The following is an 18,778-nucleotide window of genomic DNA, read 5'->3' on the forward strand; positions in this document are numbered from 1 at the left end:
AATTGTACATTTTGGGGCCTCTTCTATAAATTATGACAAATGTGTAGAAAGGTAGTAAATACTGATGCCATAAAGTAAAGTAATAAACCATAGTAAAGTAGTAAACCATAAGGTAATAATTGATATTGAAATAAGAATTGGGATTAATAAACTGGGATCATTCAACAAGATCTGTATGTCCTTTTCCCAGAAGATACTCCAGGGAAAAGAAAATGTAACATCCATAGGAACTCTTGTTCAAAACCTCTTTGACTGGATATCATGCTTAACTTTTGTTAAATATTTCTATTCAAGGACAAAAGAGAGTACCCATTAGTGTTCTGAATGAGGTGAGAACTTTGTGCTTGGATGTCTCTACTGAATTGCTTCAAATGAGGTAAGAAAGTTAGGTTAGGTAGGAATGGTGGGCTAAGGATCACTAAAATAGATGGATGAAAAGAGTTCTTAAAAGTGTTGTAGGGCTTCCCTGGTGGCGCAGTGGTTGAGAGTCCGCCTGCCGATGCAGGGGAAGCGAGTTCGTGCCCCGGGCTGGGAAGATCCCACATGCCGTGGAGTGGCTGGGCCCGTGAGCCATGGCCGCTGAGCCTGCGCGTCCGGAGCCTGTGCTCCGCAACGGAAGAGGCCACAACAGTGAGAAGCCCGCGTACAGCGAAAAAAAAAAAAGAAAAAAAAAGTGTTGCAGAGGGGCTTCCCTGGTGGTGCAGTGGTTAAGAATCTGCCTGCCAATGCAGGGGACATGGGTTTGAGCCCTGGTCCAGGAAGATCCCACACGCCGCAGAGCAACCAAGCCCTTGCACCACAACTACTGAGCCTGCACTCTAGAGCCCACGAGCCACGACTACTGAGCCCACCTGCCACAACTACTGAAGTCCGTGCGCCTAGAGCCTGTGCTCCGCAACAAGAGAAGCCACTGCAATGAGAAGCCTGCACACCACAACGAAGAGTAGCCCCCGCTCGCCACAACTAGAGAAAGCCCGCGCATAGCAACAAAGACCCAACTCAGCCAAAAATAAATAAATAAAACAAATAAATTTATTATAAAAAATGTGTTGCAGAACTAATAAGATAATGAGGAATTAGTAAGCCTAATTCTACAAGAAAGCAAGAATTCAGACTGGTAAACCTAGCACTGAAAACTCCTTTTACTCTGAGGACATTTACTGATATAGAAGAAGCCACTTGGAATCTGAGATTTGGTTCTCTTACATGACAAAGGGGACAAAAGTCAACACTTAGAGCTCATCCAGGTGTTATGCCTGATAAACCTCCTGCCACATTAGTCTGGGATTCCAAAGAGCTTCACCCTCTGAAGAAGAGTGAATTAGAAGCTAACAAGCCATGGTCCAGCCTGACTTAGATCACCAGGAAACCTAAAGGTGGATTAAGGAGGTTTGGGACTGTTAATATCCTAGGTATCTGACAGAAGTGAATGAAATCTGTTCCTGAGAAATACACTGTCATCCTAGACCTCAAATTGTTTCTACAAACACCTTTTTTGAAGTACAATGTCCAGTGTACAGTTTCCCAACAGAAGGAAACAAGACAGCATGAACAAAAATTGGCAGAAACAATAGATGACAGAACCAGTCCTACAAAAATACCAGGTATTGGAAATAGACACTTAAATATAAAAATACTGTATTTATTATGATCAAATAATAGTAGACACGCTTGAAAAATATGGCAAGGAATTAGAAACAATAAAGAGCAACAAAGCAGATTTGAAAATTACCAGTTGAAAAATACAATAACTAAAATTAAGAAGTGAAATAAGACCATTCTGCCCAGAATGCAGCAGGGGTAGACAAAAAGTAGAAAATAGAGAAGAGCAAGTAAGATACAGACAGGATATTTTATTAGTACACATAATTGTGTTCATATAATTGGAGTCTCAGAAAAAGAGGAGAAGCATGGGACAAAAGAAATATGTGAACAGATAATGGCTAAGAATTTTGCAGAACTTACAGAATACAGCAACTCACAGATTTAAGATGCCCAATAAATCCCAAGCAGGATAAATAAAAAGAAAAACTTGGACATATCATAGTGAAATTGAATAACTAGGTCAAAGGGAACAAAAAAGGCCTAAGATAAATGAAAGACATGCTGTGTTCATGGATTGGAAACTTCAATATTGTTAAAACACAAAATCCTCCCCAAATTGATCTATAAATTTAATTCAACCCCAGTCAAAATCCAAACAGGCTTTTGGGCAGGACTTGACAGACTGAAATTCAAAGGGCCAAGAATAATGGAAGCAATCTTGTAGAAGAACAAAGTTGAAGAATTTTTACTACTAACTATAAAGGCTTATTTTAAAGCTACTAATTAAGAGTGTATGGTTTTAATGTGAGAAGAGATTAAGTTCAAATGAGTAAAATAGATGCTACAGATTCACACACATATTTATGATATATTTATGATCCACAGTTGATTTATGACAAAAGTGCCACTGAAATATAGTGGAGGAAAGTACTATCTTTTCATTTAACAATGCTAGTTAATTGGACAATCTTATGTGCAAGTATGAATCTGGACTACCATTTCACAGAACACACACACACACACACATTCCAGACGGCTTGCAGTACTTAATGTGAAAAAGCAAACACTAAAGCTTCTACAAGATCACATAGGAGAATACCCTCAAGACATAGGACATGAAAAGCATAAGCCAAAAAGGAAAAGATTGATAAACTATACTTCATTAAAATTAATAAACTACATTTATCAAAAGATACATATGTACATGAAGACTGTACACTTACAGTAAATATTCTGTTCTGTATATATGTAATATTTCATAATAAAAGTTAAAGTTAGAATAGAATTTTGTGTCATTGTTGAACTTGCCTCCTATAACTCATGAGAATTAAGATTGGATGCCAGGAAGAGTTCAGTTTTTATCCAACACTTATTTGTGGTCTTTTCGACAATAGCCATTCTGACAGGTGTGAGGTGATATCTCATTGTGGTTTTGATTTGCATTTCCTTGATGATTGGTGATGTTGAGCATCTTTTCATGTGCTTGTTTGCCATCTGTGTGTCTTTGGAAATATCTGTATTCAGATCCTCTGCCCATTGTTTAATCAGGTTGTTTTTCAGAGGTTGAGTTGTATGAGTTCTTTGCATATTTTGAATATTAACCCCATGTCAGATATATTGTTTGCCAATATTTTCTCCCATTCAGTAGGCTGTCTTTTCGTTTTGTTAATAGTTTTCTTTGCTGTGCAAAAGCCTTTTAGTTTGATGTAGTCCCATTTGTTTATTTTTGCTTTTGTTTCTATTGCCTGAGGAGACATAACCAATACAAATCACTAAGACTGTTGTCAAAGAGTGTACCGCCTATGTTTTCTTCTAGGAGTTTTATGATTTCAGGTTTTACATCTAAGTCTTTAACCCATTTTGAGTTGATTTTTGTATATGATGTGAGGAAGTAGTCCAATTTGATTCTTTTTCATGTAGCTATCCAGTTTTCCCAACATTATTTATTAGAAAGGCTATCTTTTCCCCATTGTATATTCTTGCCTTCTTTGTCATAGATTAATAAACTATATATGCAGGTTTAGTTCTGTGCTTTCTATTCTGTTCCATGATCTATGTGTCTGTTTCTGTGCCAGTACCATACCATTTTGATTATTGTAGCTTTGTAATATAGTTTGAAATCAGACCATGTAATACCTCCAGCTTTGTTCTTCTTCCTCAAGACTGTTTTGGCTATTCAGGGTCTTTTGTGTTTCCATAAAAATTTTAGAATTATTTGTTCCAATTTTGTGAAAAATATCACTGGAATTTTAATAGGGATTGGACTGAATCTGTAGATTGTCTTGGGGAGTATGGTTATTTTAACAATTTTAATTCTCCCAATGGTAAAATATATCTTTCCATTTGTGTCATATTAAATTTTTTCATTAATATCTTATAGTTTTCCAAGTACAGGTCTTTTACCTCCTTGGTTAGATTTATTCTTAAGATATTTTATTCTTTTGAATCAATTATAAATGGAATTGTTTCCTTAATTTCTCTTTCTGATAGTTTGTCATTAGTGTATAGAAATGCAACAGATTTCTGTATATTAATTTTGTATCCTGCAACTTTACTGAATTCACTGATGAGCTCTAGTGTTTTTTTTTTTTTTTTTTGGTGGTGGTTTTGGGATTTTCTATGTATAGTATCATGTCATCTGTAAATACTGACAGTTTTACTTCTTCCTTTTCCACTTGGATTCTTTTCCTTGTCTGAAAAAGACTGTGGCTAGGATTTCTAATACTATGTTGAATAAAAGGGGTGACAGTGGCAGCCTTATCCTGTTCTTGATTGTAGAAGAAATACTTTCAACTCTTGACCTTTGAGTATGATTTTAGCTATGAGCTTGTTGTATATGGCCTCTATTATGTTGAGGTATGTTCCCTCTACACCCACTTTATTGAGTTTTTTTCATAAATGGGTGCTGAATTTTGTCAAAAGCTTTTTCTGATCTATCAAAATAATCATATGAGTTTTAAATTTTTTTATTTATTTATTGTTTATTTATTTATTTTTGGCTGCATTGGGTCTTTGTTGCTGTGCGTGGGATTTCTCTAGTTGTGGCAAGCGGGGGCTACTCTTCATTGCAGTGCACAGGCTTCTCATTGCACTGGCTTCTCTTGTTGTGGAGCACAGGCTCTAGGTGCTCAGGCTTCAGTAGTCATGGAACATGGGCTCAGTAGTTGTGGCTCGCGGGCTCTAGAGTGCAGGCTCAGTAGTTGTGGCACATGGGCTTAGTTGCTCTGTGGCATGTGGGATTTTCCCAGACCAGGCCTTAAACCCATGCCCCCTGCACTGGCAGGCAGATTCTTAACCACTGCACCACCCAGGAAGTCCCAATCATATGATTTTTATTTTCAATTTATTAAAGTGGTATATCACATTGATTGATTTGCAGATACTGAACTCTCCTTGCATCCCTGGGATAAATCTTGCTTGAGCATAGTGTATGATCCTGTTAATGTATTATTGAATTCAGTGTGCTAATATTTGTTGAGGATTTTTGCAACTATGCTCATCAGTAATTTTGGCCTGTAATATTCTCCTTTTTTTGTGGTGTCTTTGTCCGGTTTTGGTATCAGGGTGATGCTGGACTCATAAAACGGGTTTTTAAATTTTGGGGGCAGAGTTTAAGAAGGATAGGCATTAACTCTTCTTTAAATATTTGGTAGAATTTACCTGTGAACCTGTCCAATCCTGGACTTTTTTCATTGAAAGTTTTTTTTTTTTCTGATTCATTTTCATTACTGGTAATTGGTCTGTTCATATTTTGTATTTCTTCCTGATTCAGTCTTGGGAAATTGTACATTTCTAGGAATTTATTCACTTCTTCTAGGTTTTCCATTTTATTGACATATTATTGTTTGTAGTAATCTCTTATGATCCTTTGTATTCCTGTGGTGCAGGTTGGAACTTCTCTTCACTTCTGATTTTATTGATTTGGGCCCTCTCTCTTTTTTTCTTGATCAGTCTAACTAAAAGTTTATCAATTTTGCTTATCTTTTCAAAGAACCATCTCTTAGTTTCATTGATCTTTCCTAGTGTTTTATTTTTAAGTCTCTATTTCATTTATTTCTGCTCTGGTCCTTATTATTTTTTTCCTCTTACGTTGTTTGTTCTTATTTTTCTAGTTCCTTTAGATGTAAGGTTAGGTTGTTTGTTTGAGATATTCCTTCTTTCTGAAGTAGGCCTGTATCACTATAAACTTCCCTCTTAGAACTGTTTTTGCTGTGTCCCATAGATTTTGAATCATTGTGTTTCCATTTTCATTTGTCTCCAGGTATTGCTTAATTTCCTCTCTGATTTCTTCAGTGACCCATTGGTTGTTTAGTAGCATATTGTTTAGCTTCCACGTGTTTGTGTTTTTTGCAGGGTTTTGTTTTGGTTTTGGTTTTGGTAGTTGATTTCTAGTCTTATACACTGTGGTCAGAAAAGATGCTTGATATGATTTCAATTTCTTAAACTTGTAGACTCTTGTTTGTGTCCTAGTATATGATCTATCTTAGAGAATGTTCCATGTGCACTTGCAAAGAGTGTGTATTCTGCTGCTTTCAGAAGGAATGCTCCTTCTATATATATCTGTTGATTCCATTGGTCTAATGTGTCACTTAAAGCCATTGTTTCCTTATTGATATTCTGTCTGGATGATCTGTCCATTGATGTAAGTGAGGTGTTAAAATCCCCTACTATTATTATGTTACTGTCAATTTCACCCTTTATATTTGTTAATATTTGCTTTATGTGTTTCTATGTTGGGTGTATATATGTTTACAATTGTTATTTCTTGTTGGATTGATCCATTTATCAGTCTATAATATCCTTCTTTGTCTCTCGTTACAGTCTTTGCTCTAAAGTCTATCTGTCTGATATAAGTATTGCTACCCCAGCTTTCTTTTTGTTTCCATTTGCAGTGAACACCTGTTTTATGCCCTCACTTTCAGTCTGTGTGTGTCTTAGATCTGAAGCTAGTCTCTTATAGACAGCACATATAGAGAGTTTTTTTTTTAATCTGTCAGTCACTCTATGTCTTTTGATTGGAGTATTTAGTCCATTTACATTTAAAGCAATTATTAATACATATGTACTTATTAACATTTTGTTGGATGTTTTCTGGTTGTCTTGGTAGTTCTTTTTTGTTCATTTCTTCTTTTGTTCTCTTCCTTTGTGATTTGATTACTATCTTTACTGTTATGTTTGGATTCATTTCTCTCTTATTTATGTGCATCTATTTTAATTTTTTGGTCTGTGGTTACCATGAAGTATATATATAACAACTTTTATATATATGTGAATAAGTTGATGATCTTAAGTTTGAACACATTCTACCAACCCTGCATTTTTATGCGCCCCCACCACATTTAATGTTTTTGACATCATATTGTCCATCTTTTTGTTTTTTGTATCCCTTAACTACTTATTGTGGATATAGATGATTTTACTACTTTTGTCTTTTGACATTCCCACTAGCTTTTATAAGTGGTTGACCTTTACTCTATGTTTGCCTTTACCAATGAGATTTTTCCTTTCATAATTTTCAAATTTCTAGTTGTGGTCTTTTCTTTTCCATTTAGAGAAGTCCCTTTTATGTTTCTTGTAAAGTAGGTTTAGTGCTACTGAACTCTTTTAGCTTTTGCTTGTCTGTAAAACTCTTTATCTCTCATTGAAATCTGAATGATAGCCTTGCCAGGTAGAGTATTGGTTGTAGGTTTTTTTTCTTTTCATCACTTTAAATATATCATGCCACTTTTTTCTGACCTAAAAAGTTTCTGCTAAAAAGTCAGCTGATAGTTTTATTGGAGTTCCCTTGTACACAGAAATGATGGCTTTAAGATTATAATTAATAATCTTAATTATTATTAAGTGACCTGTCCTTTGCTGCTTTAAGATTCTTTATCTTTAATTTTTGCCATTTTAATTACAATGTGTCTTGGTGTGGTCCTCTTTGGGTTCATCTTGTTTGGGAATCTCTATGCTTCTCGGACTTAGATATCTGTTTTCTTTCTCAGGTTAGGGAAGTTTTCAGCTACTATTTCTTCAATTATGTTCTCTGTCCCTTTCTTTCTCTCTTCTTTCTGGGACCCCTATAATGTGAATATTAATACACTGATGTTGTCCCCGAGGTCTCTTAAACTATCCTCATTTTTTAAAAATTCATTTTTCTTGGTTCAGACTTCTGGGGAAGATGGCGGAAGAGTAAGACATGGAGATCACATTCCTCCCCACAGATACACCAGAAATACAGCAACACGTGGAACAACTCCTACAGAACACATACTGAACGCTGGCTGAAGACCTCAAACCTCCCAAAAGGCAAGAAACTCCCCATGTACCTGGGTAGGGCAAAGCGGAGGGATTCCCGCACAGAGGATCAGTGTCAACCAGCACTCACCAGCCCGAGAGGCTTATCTGCTCGCCCGCCGGGGCGGGCGGTGCTGGGAGCTGAGGCTTGGACTTCAGTCGGAACACAGGGAGAGGACTGGGGCTGGTGGCGTGAACACAGCCTGAAGGGGCTAATGTGTCACAGCTAGCCAGGAGGGAGTCCAGGAAAAAGTCTGGACCTGCCGAAGAGGCAAGAGACTTTTTCTTCCCTCTTGGTTTCCTGGTGCGCAAGGAGAGGGGATTAAGAGCGCTGCTTAAAGGAGCTCCAGAGATGGGCGTGAGCCGCGGCTGAAAGCGCGGACCCCAGAGACGGGTGTGGGATGCTGGGGCTGCTGCCGCCGCCACGAGGCCTGTGTGTGAGCGCAGGCCACTGTCCATGCCCCACTTCAGGGGAGCCTGTGCAGCCCGTCACTGCCGGGGTACTGGGATCCAGGAACGGCTTCCCTGGGAGAACGCACGGCGCGCCTTGGGCTGGTGCAACGTCATGCCGGCCTCTGCCGCTGAAGGCTCGCTCCGCACTCCATGCCCCTCCCTCCCTCCCAGCCTGAGTGAGCCAGAGTCCCCGAAGTGGCTGCTCCTTTAACCCTGTCCTGTCTGAGCGAAGAACAGATGCCCTCAGGTGACATACATGGAGAGGCGGGGCCAAATCCAAAGCTGAGACCCTGGAGCTGTGAGAACAAAGAAGAGAAAGGGAAATCTCTCCCAGCAGCCTCAGAAGCAGTGGATTAAAGCTCCACAATCAACTTGATGTACCCTGCATCTGTGGAATACATGAATAGACAACGAATCATCCCAAATTGAGGAGCCAGGAGTCAGTGCTGTGCCTCTGAGGTGGGACAGCCAACTTCAGGACACTGGTCCACAAGAGACCTCCCAGCTCCACATAATATCAAACGGCGAAAATCTTCCAGAGATCTCCATCTCAACACCAGCACCCAGCTTCACTCAACGACCAGCAAGCTATAGTGCTGGACACCCTATGCTGAACAACAAGCAAGACAGGAACACAATGCCACCCATTAGCAGAGAGGCTGCATAAAATCATAAAAAGTCCACAGACACCCCAAAACACACCACCAGACGTGGACCTGCCCACCAGAAAGACAAGATCCAGCCTCATCCACCAGAACACAGGCACTTGTCCCCTCCACCAGGAAGCCTACACAACCCACTGAACCAACCTTAGCCACAGGGGACAGACACCAAAAACAACGGGAACTATGAACCTGCAGCCTGCAAAAAGGAGACCCCAAACACAGTAACATAAGCAAAATGAGAAGACAGAAAAACACACAGCAGGAGAAGGAGCAAGATAAAAACCCACCAGACCTAACAAATGAAGAGGAAATAGGCAGTCTACCTGAAAAAGAATTCAGAATAATGATAGTAAAGATGATCCAAAATCTTGGAAATAGAATAGACAAAATGCAAGAAACAGTTAACAAGGACCTAGAAGAACTAAAGATGAATCAAGCATCGATTAAAAACACAATAAATGAAATGAAAAATACTCTAGATGGGATCAATAGCAGAATAACTGAGGTAGAAGAATGGATAAGTGACATGGAAGATAAAATAGTGGAAATAACTACTGCAGAGCAGAAGAAAGAAAAAAGAATGAAAAGAACTGAGGACAGTCTCAGAGACCTCTGGGACAACATTAAACGCACCAACATTCGAATTATAGGGGTTCCAGAAGAAGAAGAGAAAAAGAAAGGAACTGAGAAAATATTTGAAGAGATTATAGTTGAAAACTTCCCTAATATGGGAAAGGAAATAGTCAGTCAAGTCCAGGAGGCACAGAGAGTCCCATACAGGATAAATCCAAGGAGAAATACGCCAAGACACATATTAATCAAACTGTCAAAAATTAAATACAAAGAAAACATATTAAAAGCAGCAAGGGAAAAACAACAAATAACACACAAGGGAATCCCCATAAGGTTAAGAGCTGATCTTTCAGCAGAAACTCTGCAAGCCAGAAGGGACTGGCAGGACATATTTAATGTGATGAAGGAGAAAAACCTGCAACCAAGATTACTCTACCCAGCAAGGATCTCATTCAGATTTGATGGAGAAATTAAAACCTTTACAGACAAGCAAAACCTGAGAGAGTTCAGCACCACCAAACCAGCTTTACAACAAATGCTAAAGGAAATTCTCTAGGCAAGAAACACAAGAGAAGGAAAAGACCTACAATAACGAACCCAAAACAATTAAGGAAATGGGAATAGGAACATACATATCGATAATTACCTTAAATGTAAATGGACTAAATGCTCCCACCAAAAGACACAGAGCGGCTGAATGGATACAAACACAGGACCCATATATATGCTGTCTACAAGAGACCCACTTCAGACCTAGAGACACATACAGACTGAAAGTACGGGGATGGAAAAAGATATTCCATGCAAATGGAAACCAAAAGAAAGCTGGAGTAGCAATTCTCATATCAGACAAAATAGACTTTAAAATAAAGACTACTAGAAGTGACAAAGAAGGACACTACATAATAATCAAGGGATCGATCCAAGAAGAAGATATAACAATTGTAAATATTTATGCACCCAACATAGGAGCACCTCAATACCTAAGGCAAATACTAATAGCCATAAAAGGGGAAATCGACAGTAACACATTCATAGTAGGGGACTTTAACACCCCACTTTCACTAATGGACAGATCACCCAAAATGAAAATAAATAAGGAAACACAAGCTTTAAATGATACATTAAACAAGATGGACTTAATTGATATTTATAGGACATTCCATCCAAAAACAACAGAATACACATTTTTCTCAAGTGCTCATGGAACATTCTCCAGGATAGATCTTATCTTGGGTCACAAATCAAGCCTTGGTAAATTTAAGAGAATTGAAATTGTATCAAGTATCTTTTCCGACCACAACGCTATGAGCCTAGATATCAGTTACAGGAAAAGATCTGTAAAAAATACAAACATATGGAGGCTAAACAATACACTACTTAATAACCAAGTGATCACTGAAGATATCAAAGAGGAAATTAAAAAATACCTAGAAACAAATGACAATGGAGATACGACAGCCCAAAACCTATGGGATGCAGCAAAAGCAGTTCTAAGAGGGAAGTTTATAGCAATACAATCCCACCTTAAGAAACAGGAAACATCTCGAATAAACAACCTAACCTTGCACCTAAAGCAATTAGAGAAAGAAGAACAAAAACACCCCAAAGTTAGTAGAAGGAAAGAAATCATAAAAATCAGATCAGAAATAAATTTAAAAGAAATGAAGGAAACGATAGCAAAGATCAATAAAACTAAAAGCTGGTTCTTTGAGAAGATAAACAAAATTGATAAACCATTAGCCAGACTCATCAAGAAAAAAAGGGAGAAGACTCAAATCAATAGAATTAGAAATGAAAAAGGAAAAGTAACAACTGACACTGCAGAAATACAAAAGATCATGAGAGATTACTATAAGCAACTCTATGCCAATAAAATGGACAACCTGGAAGAAATGGACAAATTCTTAGAAATGCACAACCTGCCAAGACTGAATCAGGAAGAAATAGAAAATATGAATAGACCAATCACAAGCACTGAAATTGAAACTGTGATTAAAAATGTTCCAACAAACAAAAGCCCAGGACCAGATGGCTTCACAGGCGAATTCTATCAAACATTTAGAGAAGAGCTAACACCTATCCTTCTCAAACTCTTCCAAAATATAGCAGAGGGAGGAACACTCCCAAACTCATTCTACGAGGCCACCATCACCTTGCTACCAAAACCAGACAAGGATGTCACAAAGAAAGAAAACTACAGGCCAATATCACTGATGAACAAAGGTGCAAAAATCTCAACAAAATACTAGCAAACAGAATCCAACAACACATTAAAAGGATCATACATCATGATCAAGTGGGGTTTATTCCAGGAATGCAAGGATTCTTCAATATACGCAAATCAATCAACGTGATACACCATATTAACAAATTGAAGGAGAAAAACCATATGATCATCTCAATAGATGCAGAGAAAGCTTTCGACAAAATTCAACACCCATTTATGATAAAAACCCTGCAGAAAGTAGGCATGGAGGGAACTTTCCTCAACATAATAAAGGCCATATATGACAAACCCACAGCCAACATTGTCCTCAATGGTGAAAAACTGAAACCATTTCCACTAAGATCAGGAACAAGACAAGGCTGCCCACTCTCACCACTCTTATTCAATGTAGTTTTGGAAGTTTTAGCCACAGCAATCAGAGAAGAAAAGGAAATAAAAGGAATCCAAATTGGAAAAGAAGAAGTAAAGCTGTCACTGTTTGCAGATGACATGATACTATACATAGGGAATCCTAAAGATGCTACCAGAAAACTACTAGAGCTAATCAATGAATTTGGTAAAGTAGCAGGATACAAAATTAATGCACAGAAATCTCTGGCATTCCTATATAGCAATGATGTAAAATCTGAAAGTGAAACCAAGAAAACACTCCCATTGACCATTGCAACAAAAAGAATAAAATATCTAGGAATAAACCTACCTAAGGAGACAAAAGACCTGTATGCAGAAAATTATAAGACACTGATGAATGAAATTAAAGATGATACAAATAGATGGAGAGATATACCATGTTCTTGGATTGGAAGAATCAACATTGTGAAAATGACTCTACTACTAAAAGCAATCTACAGATTCAATGCAATCCCTATCAAACTACCATTGGCATTTTTCACAGAACTAGAACAAAAAATTTCACAATTTGTATGGACACACAAAAGACCCCGAATAGCCAAAGCAATCTTGAGAATGAAAAATGGAGCTGGAGGAATCAGGCTCCCTGACTTCAGACTATACTACAAAGCTACAGTAATCAAGACAGTATGGTACTGGCACAAAAACAGAAAGATAGATCAATGGAACAGGATAGAAAGCCCAGAGATAAACCCACGCACATATGGTCACCTTATCTTCGATAAAGGAGGCAGGAATGTACAGTGGAGAAAGGACAGTCTCTTCAATAAGTGGTGCTGGGAAAACTGGACAGGGACATTTAAAAGTATGAGATTAGATTTCCCTAACACCATACACAAAAAGAAGCTCAAAATGGATTAAAGACCTAAATGTAAGGCCAGACACTATCAAACTCTTAGAGGAAAACGTAGGCAGAACACTCTATGACATAAATCACAGCAAGATCCTTTTTGACCCACCTCCTAGAGTAATGGAAATAAAGACAAAAATAAACACATGGGACCTAATGAAACTCCAAAGCTTTTGCACAGCAAAGGAAACCATAAAGAAGACCAAAAGACAACCCTTAGAATGGGAGAAAATATTTGCAAATGAAGCAACTGACAAAGGATTAATCTCCAAAATTTATAAGCAGCTCATGCAGCTCAATAAGAAAATACAAACAACCCAATCCAAAAATGGGCAGAAGACCTAAATAGACATTTCTCCACAGAAGATATACAGACTGCCAACAAACACATGAAAGAATGCTCAACATCTTTAATCATTAGAGAAATGCAAATCAAAACTACAATGAGGGCTTCCCTGGTGGCGCAGTGGTTGAGAGTCCGCCTGCCGATGCAGGGGACACGGGTTCGTGCCCCAGTCTGGGAAGATCCCACATGCCGCGGAGTGGCTGGGCCCGTGAGCCATGGTCGCTGAGCCTGTGCGTCCGGAGCCTGTGCTCCGCACCGGGAGAGGCCACAACAGTGAGAGGCCCGCGTACCACAAAAAAAAAAAAAAAAAAAAAAAACTACAATGAGATATCATCTCACATGGGTCAGAATGGCCATCATCAAAAAATCTAGAAACAATAAATGCTGGAGAGGGTGTGGAAAAAAGGGAACACTCTTGCACTGCTGGTGGGAATGTGAATTGGTACAGCCACTATGGAGAACAGTATGGAGGTTCCTTAAAAAACTACGAATAGAACTACCATACGACCCAGCAATCCCACTACTGGGCATATACCCTGAGAAAACCATAATTCAAAAAGAGTCATGTACCAAAATGTTCATAGCAGCCCTATTTACAATAGCCCGGAGATGGAAACAACCTAAGTGTCCATCATCGGATGAATGGATAAAGAAGATGTGGCATATATATACAATGGAATATTACTCAGCCATAAAAAGAAATGAAATTGAGCTATTTGTAATGAGGTGGATGGACCTAGAGTCTGTCATACAGAGTGAAGTAAGTCAGAAAGAGAAAGACAAATACTGTATGCTGACACATATATATGGAATTTAAGAAAAAAAATGTCATTTAGAACATAGGGGTAAGACAGGAATAAAGACACAGACCTACTAGAGAATGGACTTGAGGATATGGGGAGGGGAAAGGGTAAGCTGTGACAAAGCGAGAGAGAGGCATGGACATATATACACTACCAAACGTAAGGTAGATAGCTAGTGGGAAGCAGCCGCATAGCACAGGGAGATCAGCTCGGTGCTTTGTGACCGCCTGGATGGGTGGGATAGGGAGGGTGGGAGGGAGACGCAAGAGGGAGGGGATATGGGAACATATGTATATGTATAACTGATTCATTTTGTTATAAAGCAGAAACTAACACACCGTTGTTAAGCAATTATACTCCAATAAAGATGTAAAAAAAAATTCATTTTTCTTTTTTCTGCTCAGCTTAGGTGATTTTCCCTATTCTCTTCCAGTTTTCTGATCAAATCTTTAAATCAATTACTGTGAATGCTCATGATTATTATTAGTTAATGAAAATGCTACTTTTGGAAAATTTCACATTTTTCACATATACTTAAAATGTTAACTAAAAATTAATTATAATCTTAAAGCCATCATTTCTGTCTTCCTACCTGTTTTATCTTCAGCAATAATTCATTTTTTTTTAAATTAGATGCATCATCCAGTTTTTCCTTGTTATTCCTAAAGAAGAGCCTATGAAAAAAGGAAGCCAAATAAATTCCTATTAGGACATGTTTTCCAGCAAAGCCACATTTACTTATGACATCAGAAACTTCCAGTCCCCATCTCCCTATGCAATATATTTATTTACAATTCATTAAAATAAACAAAAATTTTACTCTTTTGAATTGTTGTATTAATACTTCATTTATTTATATATTAATTTAAGAAGCAATTTTTGAACACCTACACTCTGGGAGATACAGCACAAAGTCTCTACCCTCATGGAAATTACACTCTAGTGGAGTAGACAGAATATAAGAAAGTTATCCAAAAAATATACATATATTTCAGATAGTGTTAAATGCCCCAAAGATCACAAAGTAGGGTAATGGACAGAGAAATCCTGAGAGTGAGGATGATACTGTAGACAGGTGATTAGGGAACACCTTTTGGGATAACTTGTGAAAGACCTGAAGGATGAGAAGGAGCCAGATATGTGAAGATCTTAAGGAACAGCTTTTTATATAGAAGGAACAGCAGGTGATAATATCCTGAGATAGGAACAAGCTTGGTGTATTGAATATTTGATGAAGAAGGAGTGTGAGAAGGCTGGAGAGTTAGACACAGCCCAGATCATGTAGGGTCTTGAGGACAAGGTAGAAGTTCAGATTTTATTTTGAAGGGAACCAGGGGAGGATTTTTTAAGGAAAGGAGTGACATGAAGTGATTCACATCTTGTAAAAATGACTCTGGCTACTTAGTGGAGAAAGACAATAGTATAGGAAGATAGACTATGTAGAAGTCTATGGCAGTGGTCCAGAAGAGATAATTGTGGCTCAGATTAAGGCTGTAGTGGTGGAGCTGGTGAGTAATAGTTGGACGCAGGATATATTTTAAGGATGAAGGCAACAGGACATGCTTTGGATTTGGCTGGAGTTAGAGTTGGGTTAGGGTTACGTTAGTTGGTTAGCTGGGTTAGGGTTAGGTAGTAAGGAAAACAGGAATGGTGGATGACTCCTAGTTTTTTGGCTGGAGTAACTAGGTAAATAGTGATATGGAAGACTAAAGAAAGAACTATTTCAAGGAGATGGGAAATTAAGAATTCTGTTAAGGACATGTATATTTGAGATATCCTCCAAATGGAAAGGTCAAATAAGCTGTGGACTATATGCAGTTAGAGGTCAGGGCTGGATATATAAATATAGAAGTCACTGGGGTACAGAAAGTATGAGACTGAATGAAATCACATATGGAGAGTACGAGTAGAGAATAGAGAACAGTGAAGGGCTGAGAACTCCAAAATTTAGAGACAAAAAGAAGAACTGGAACAAGTAAAGGGTCTTGAGAAGAAGCAGGGTAGTAAATGAAATAAGAGAATGTGATGTTCGGGAAGCCAAGTGAAGAAAGTATATCAAGAAGATGGAAGTGAACATCTGTGTCAAATTCTATTAAGAATTTAAAAACTTTGAGGAATAGATCAGATCACTAAAATTTGGTAGGATGAAAATCATTGGTAACCTTGACAATTTTGAAACCATGTCAGCCCTTTTAAAAAAGCATCTATAATTTTTATAGCCTCTTGCACTATAATGGCAAATATATACTTTGGGTCACAAATTGGATGTCATTTATATACAATATTTAGCTTCCAATTCCCCACTTCCCACGTGTTGATGATAACCAGCTGAATGACAAAAAAAGTCATAGCAATTAAGAAAGACAGGCACTGATTTGCCTTTATTATGCAAATACATCATGCTGGATATCAATAATAGCAAAGAAGAAGGATTAAACTAGCAATGCCTCCTGTGGACCTGTGAAGAATTTGAGGTACCCTCAACTGTCCACATATAGAATTTAAACTTGGAGTTGAGTAATTTTTGTTTTCCCTCAATATTTTGACCTCAAAATAGGTAATGAGCTTGCAAGCTAACTATTTCATGGTGGGTGGGGTGGGGGAAATTAAGACTAATAGATTAATAGGAAGATGAGTTATATAAATTATTTTAGTTTCTTGTATAATTTATTCTTAAAGAATCTTACAGAATATTATAAAACAACACTGTTTGATTCTTCAAATCCACCAAACAAGAACTGAGCTGCCTCTCCCTACCTCCAAAGATAGAGAAAAGGAACTAAGTGAGAAAATAAAAATACAGAGAATTTTCTTTTAATTTGCCAAGTTATAAAGAGGAAAAAGTAAAGTTTTATTAATAAAAAGGGGGGGGGGAACTTATATCCTCAATCACCAAATTAATCAAAAGCACTTTTCCTCAGTGAGATTCCACATGAAAACCCTTGAAAAGCTGGGACTGAAAAAAAAAAAAGATGAGCCATTCAAAATGAAAGATCAATGAACCCCCATTTTTATCTTGAACATACATTTAAAACCAGTTAGCTAACATGAAGACTGCTTATAAATAAAACTTTATCAGTGTTTCAAGGCTTTTAATCATAATTCTTAGATATAAGTTAAGAGCTAATCTATATTTTCCACTATGATTCTTTGCCTAGTTTTTAAGAAATAGATATCAACTAAAATTATCGAATCACTTTCAAAAGAAAAGATTTTTTATTCTGATTTTTAATTGTTGTATTACTTGAGCTTTCCAATTTTAAATCTGGTACTGAGTATAAGGATTATTGCATATTTTACGGACTGTTGATGATAGAGTAGAATTGTGCTGTGCAGTTGTTATTTTAGAAGACATAATTTTAATCCCAATACATTCAAATCTATGTAGAAATGAGCCATATTGTAACAGGATCCCACATGTGAAATTACTTGTCTTTTGGGGAATCTGCTCAGACCACAATTTGTCTTTTAAACTGTCAGTAAACCCTGGGGGTAAGCCCAGAAGCCATTTTTATATTAAAAGATCCCACCTTCCTTTCCAGAGCTGAGCCAAACAGCTTTTGATTGGAAATCTGGGAATTCTCCTGGGAGAGAATCTGTTGGTCAATCTCTAAAGATAGATGGATCTGTGACAGGTAAACTCAGAGGATTTGGAATGGCCATGCTTAGCCACGGACTCACCAGGAAGAGAACACAGCATGTAGATAAAGAGAGAATCACAGAAGGAAGCAAACACTAGGCCTTGAGACAGATGGAATATTTCCTTATGTTTCTGGTTTCAGTTCCATGGTAAAAGTTTTTGCCTTGAGGCTTCCCTGTATTTTCTCAATAAGTTCTGCAAGCCCCCCTTGACTAAGAACAACAACTGTAGCACCATGGTTAGGTGAGTTGTAGCCCTATGGCAGTGCCTTCCTCCAGGAGCGTAATTATAGGGAGTAAGGAACTGAAATAAGGCTAGTACACACCCAAAATTCCCTCCCTTTTCCTAAACTAACCACATCAACCTCAATTTTTTCTCTTGAGCATCTGAAAGACTGGTTAATTTCAAAATGAAGAGGTGATTCTATAAAGCTGACAATCACACAACTTTTAGTAAAATAAGAGAATAATTTTCACCTAATATTATATAAAAATTTTTTAAATGAAAGGAACATAACATCTACAAATGCTTCTGTAAAGATAAAGTATTATACTTACATTTTATCCTCCAGGATCTTACAGGATTTCTTCATGTCTTCAACCTGTTGTTCGCAATGTCTTATTGATTCTTGTAGTTGTGATATCTCTAACTTGTGATCACTAAGAACCTGTTGAAAATTCAGTAAAATTGGGGCATTTAATCATCATCAAATGATTCATGACAGAAGTCCAATTCACTAAATATTCATGTATCATCCATTTAACTTTTACACTGGGGGTGTCCTTTAGTTAAAATAAAAAGCAATCAGGGGCTTCCCTGGTGACGCAGTGGCTGAGAGTCTGCCTGCCGATGCAGGGGACACGGGTTCGAGCCCTGGTCTGGGAAGATCCCACATGCCGCGGAGCGGCTGGGCCCGTGAGCCACAACTACTGAGCCTGCGCATCTGGAGCTTGTGCTCCGCAACGAGAGGCCGCAATAGTCAG

At 37.8% G+C, this 18,778-nt stretch overlaps 1 protein-coding gene across 1 annotated transcript in view; it reads right to left on the reverse strand.

Annotated features, from left to right (window-relative positions):
- Positions 1-18,778, reverse strand: part of CCDC175 (coiled-coil domain containing 175) — a gene marked incomplete at its 5' end in the record, with an annotated part of 73,903 nt that overhangs the window by 37,193 nt on the left and 17,932 nt on the right. Inside the window, 2 exons of the mRNA XM_079699744.1 lie at positions 14,748-14,829; positions 18,353-18,462. Coding sequence (XP_079555870.1) covers positions 14,748-14,829; positions 18,353-18,462 — 192 coding nt within the window. The remainder of the gene's footprint in view (positions 1-14,747; positions 14,830-18,352; positions 18,463-18,778) is intronic.

The sequence above is a fragment of the Hyperoodon ampullatus genome (assembly GCF_949752795.1).
Source record: "Hyperoodon ampullatus genome assembly, chromosome: 3".
Classification (NCBI taxonomy): Eukaryota; Metazoa; Chordata; class Mammalia; order Artiodactyla; family Ziphiidae; genus Hyperoodon; species Hyperoodon ampullatus.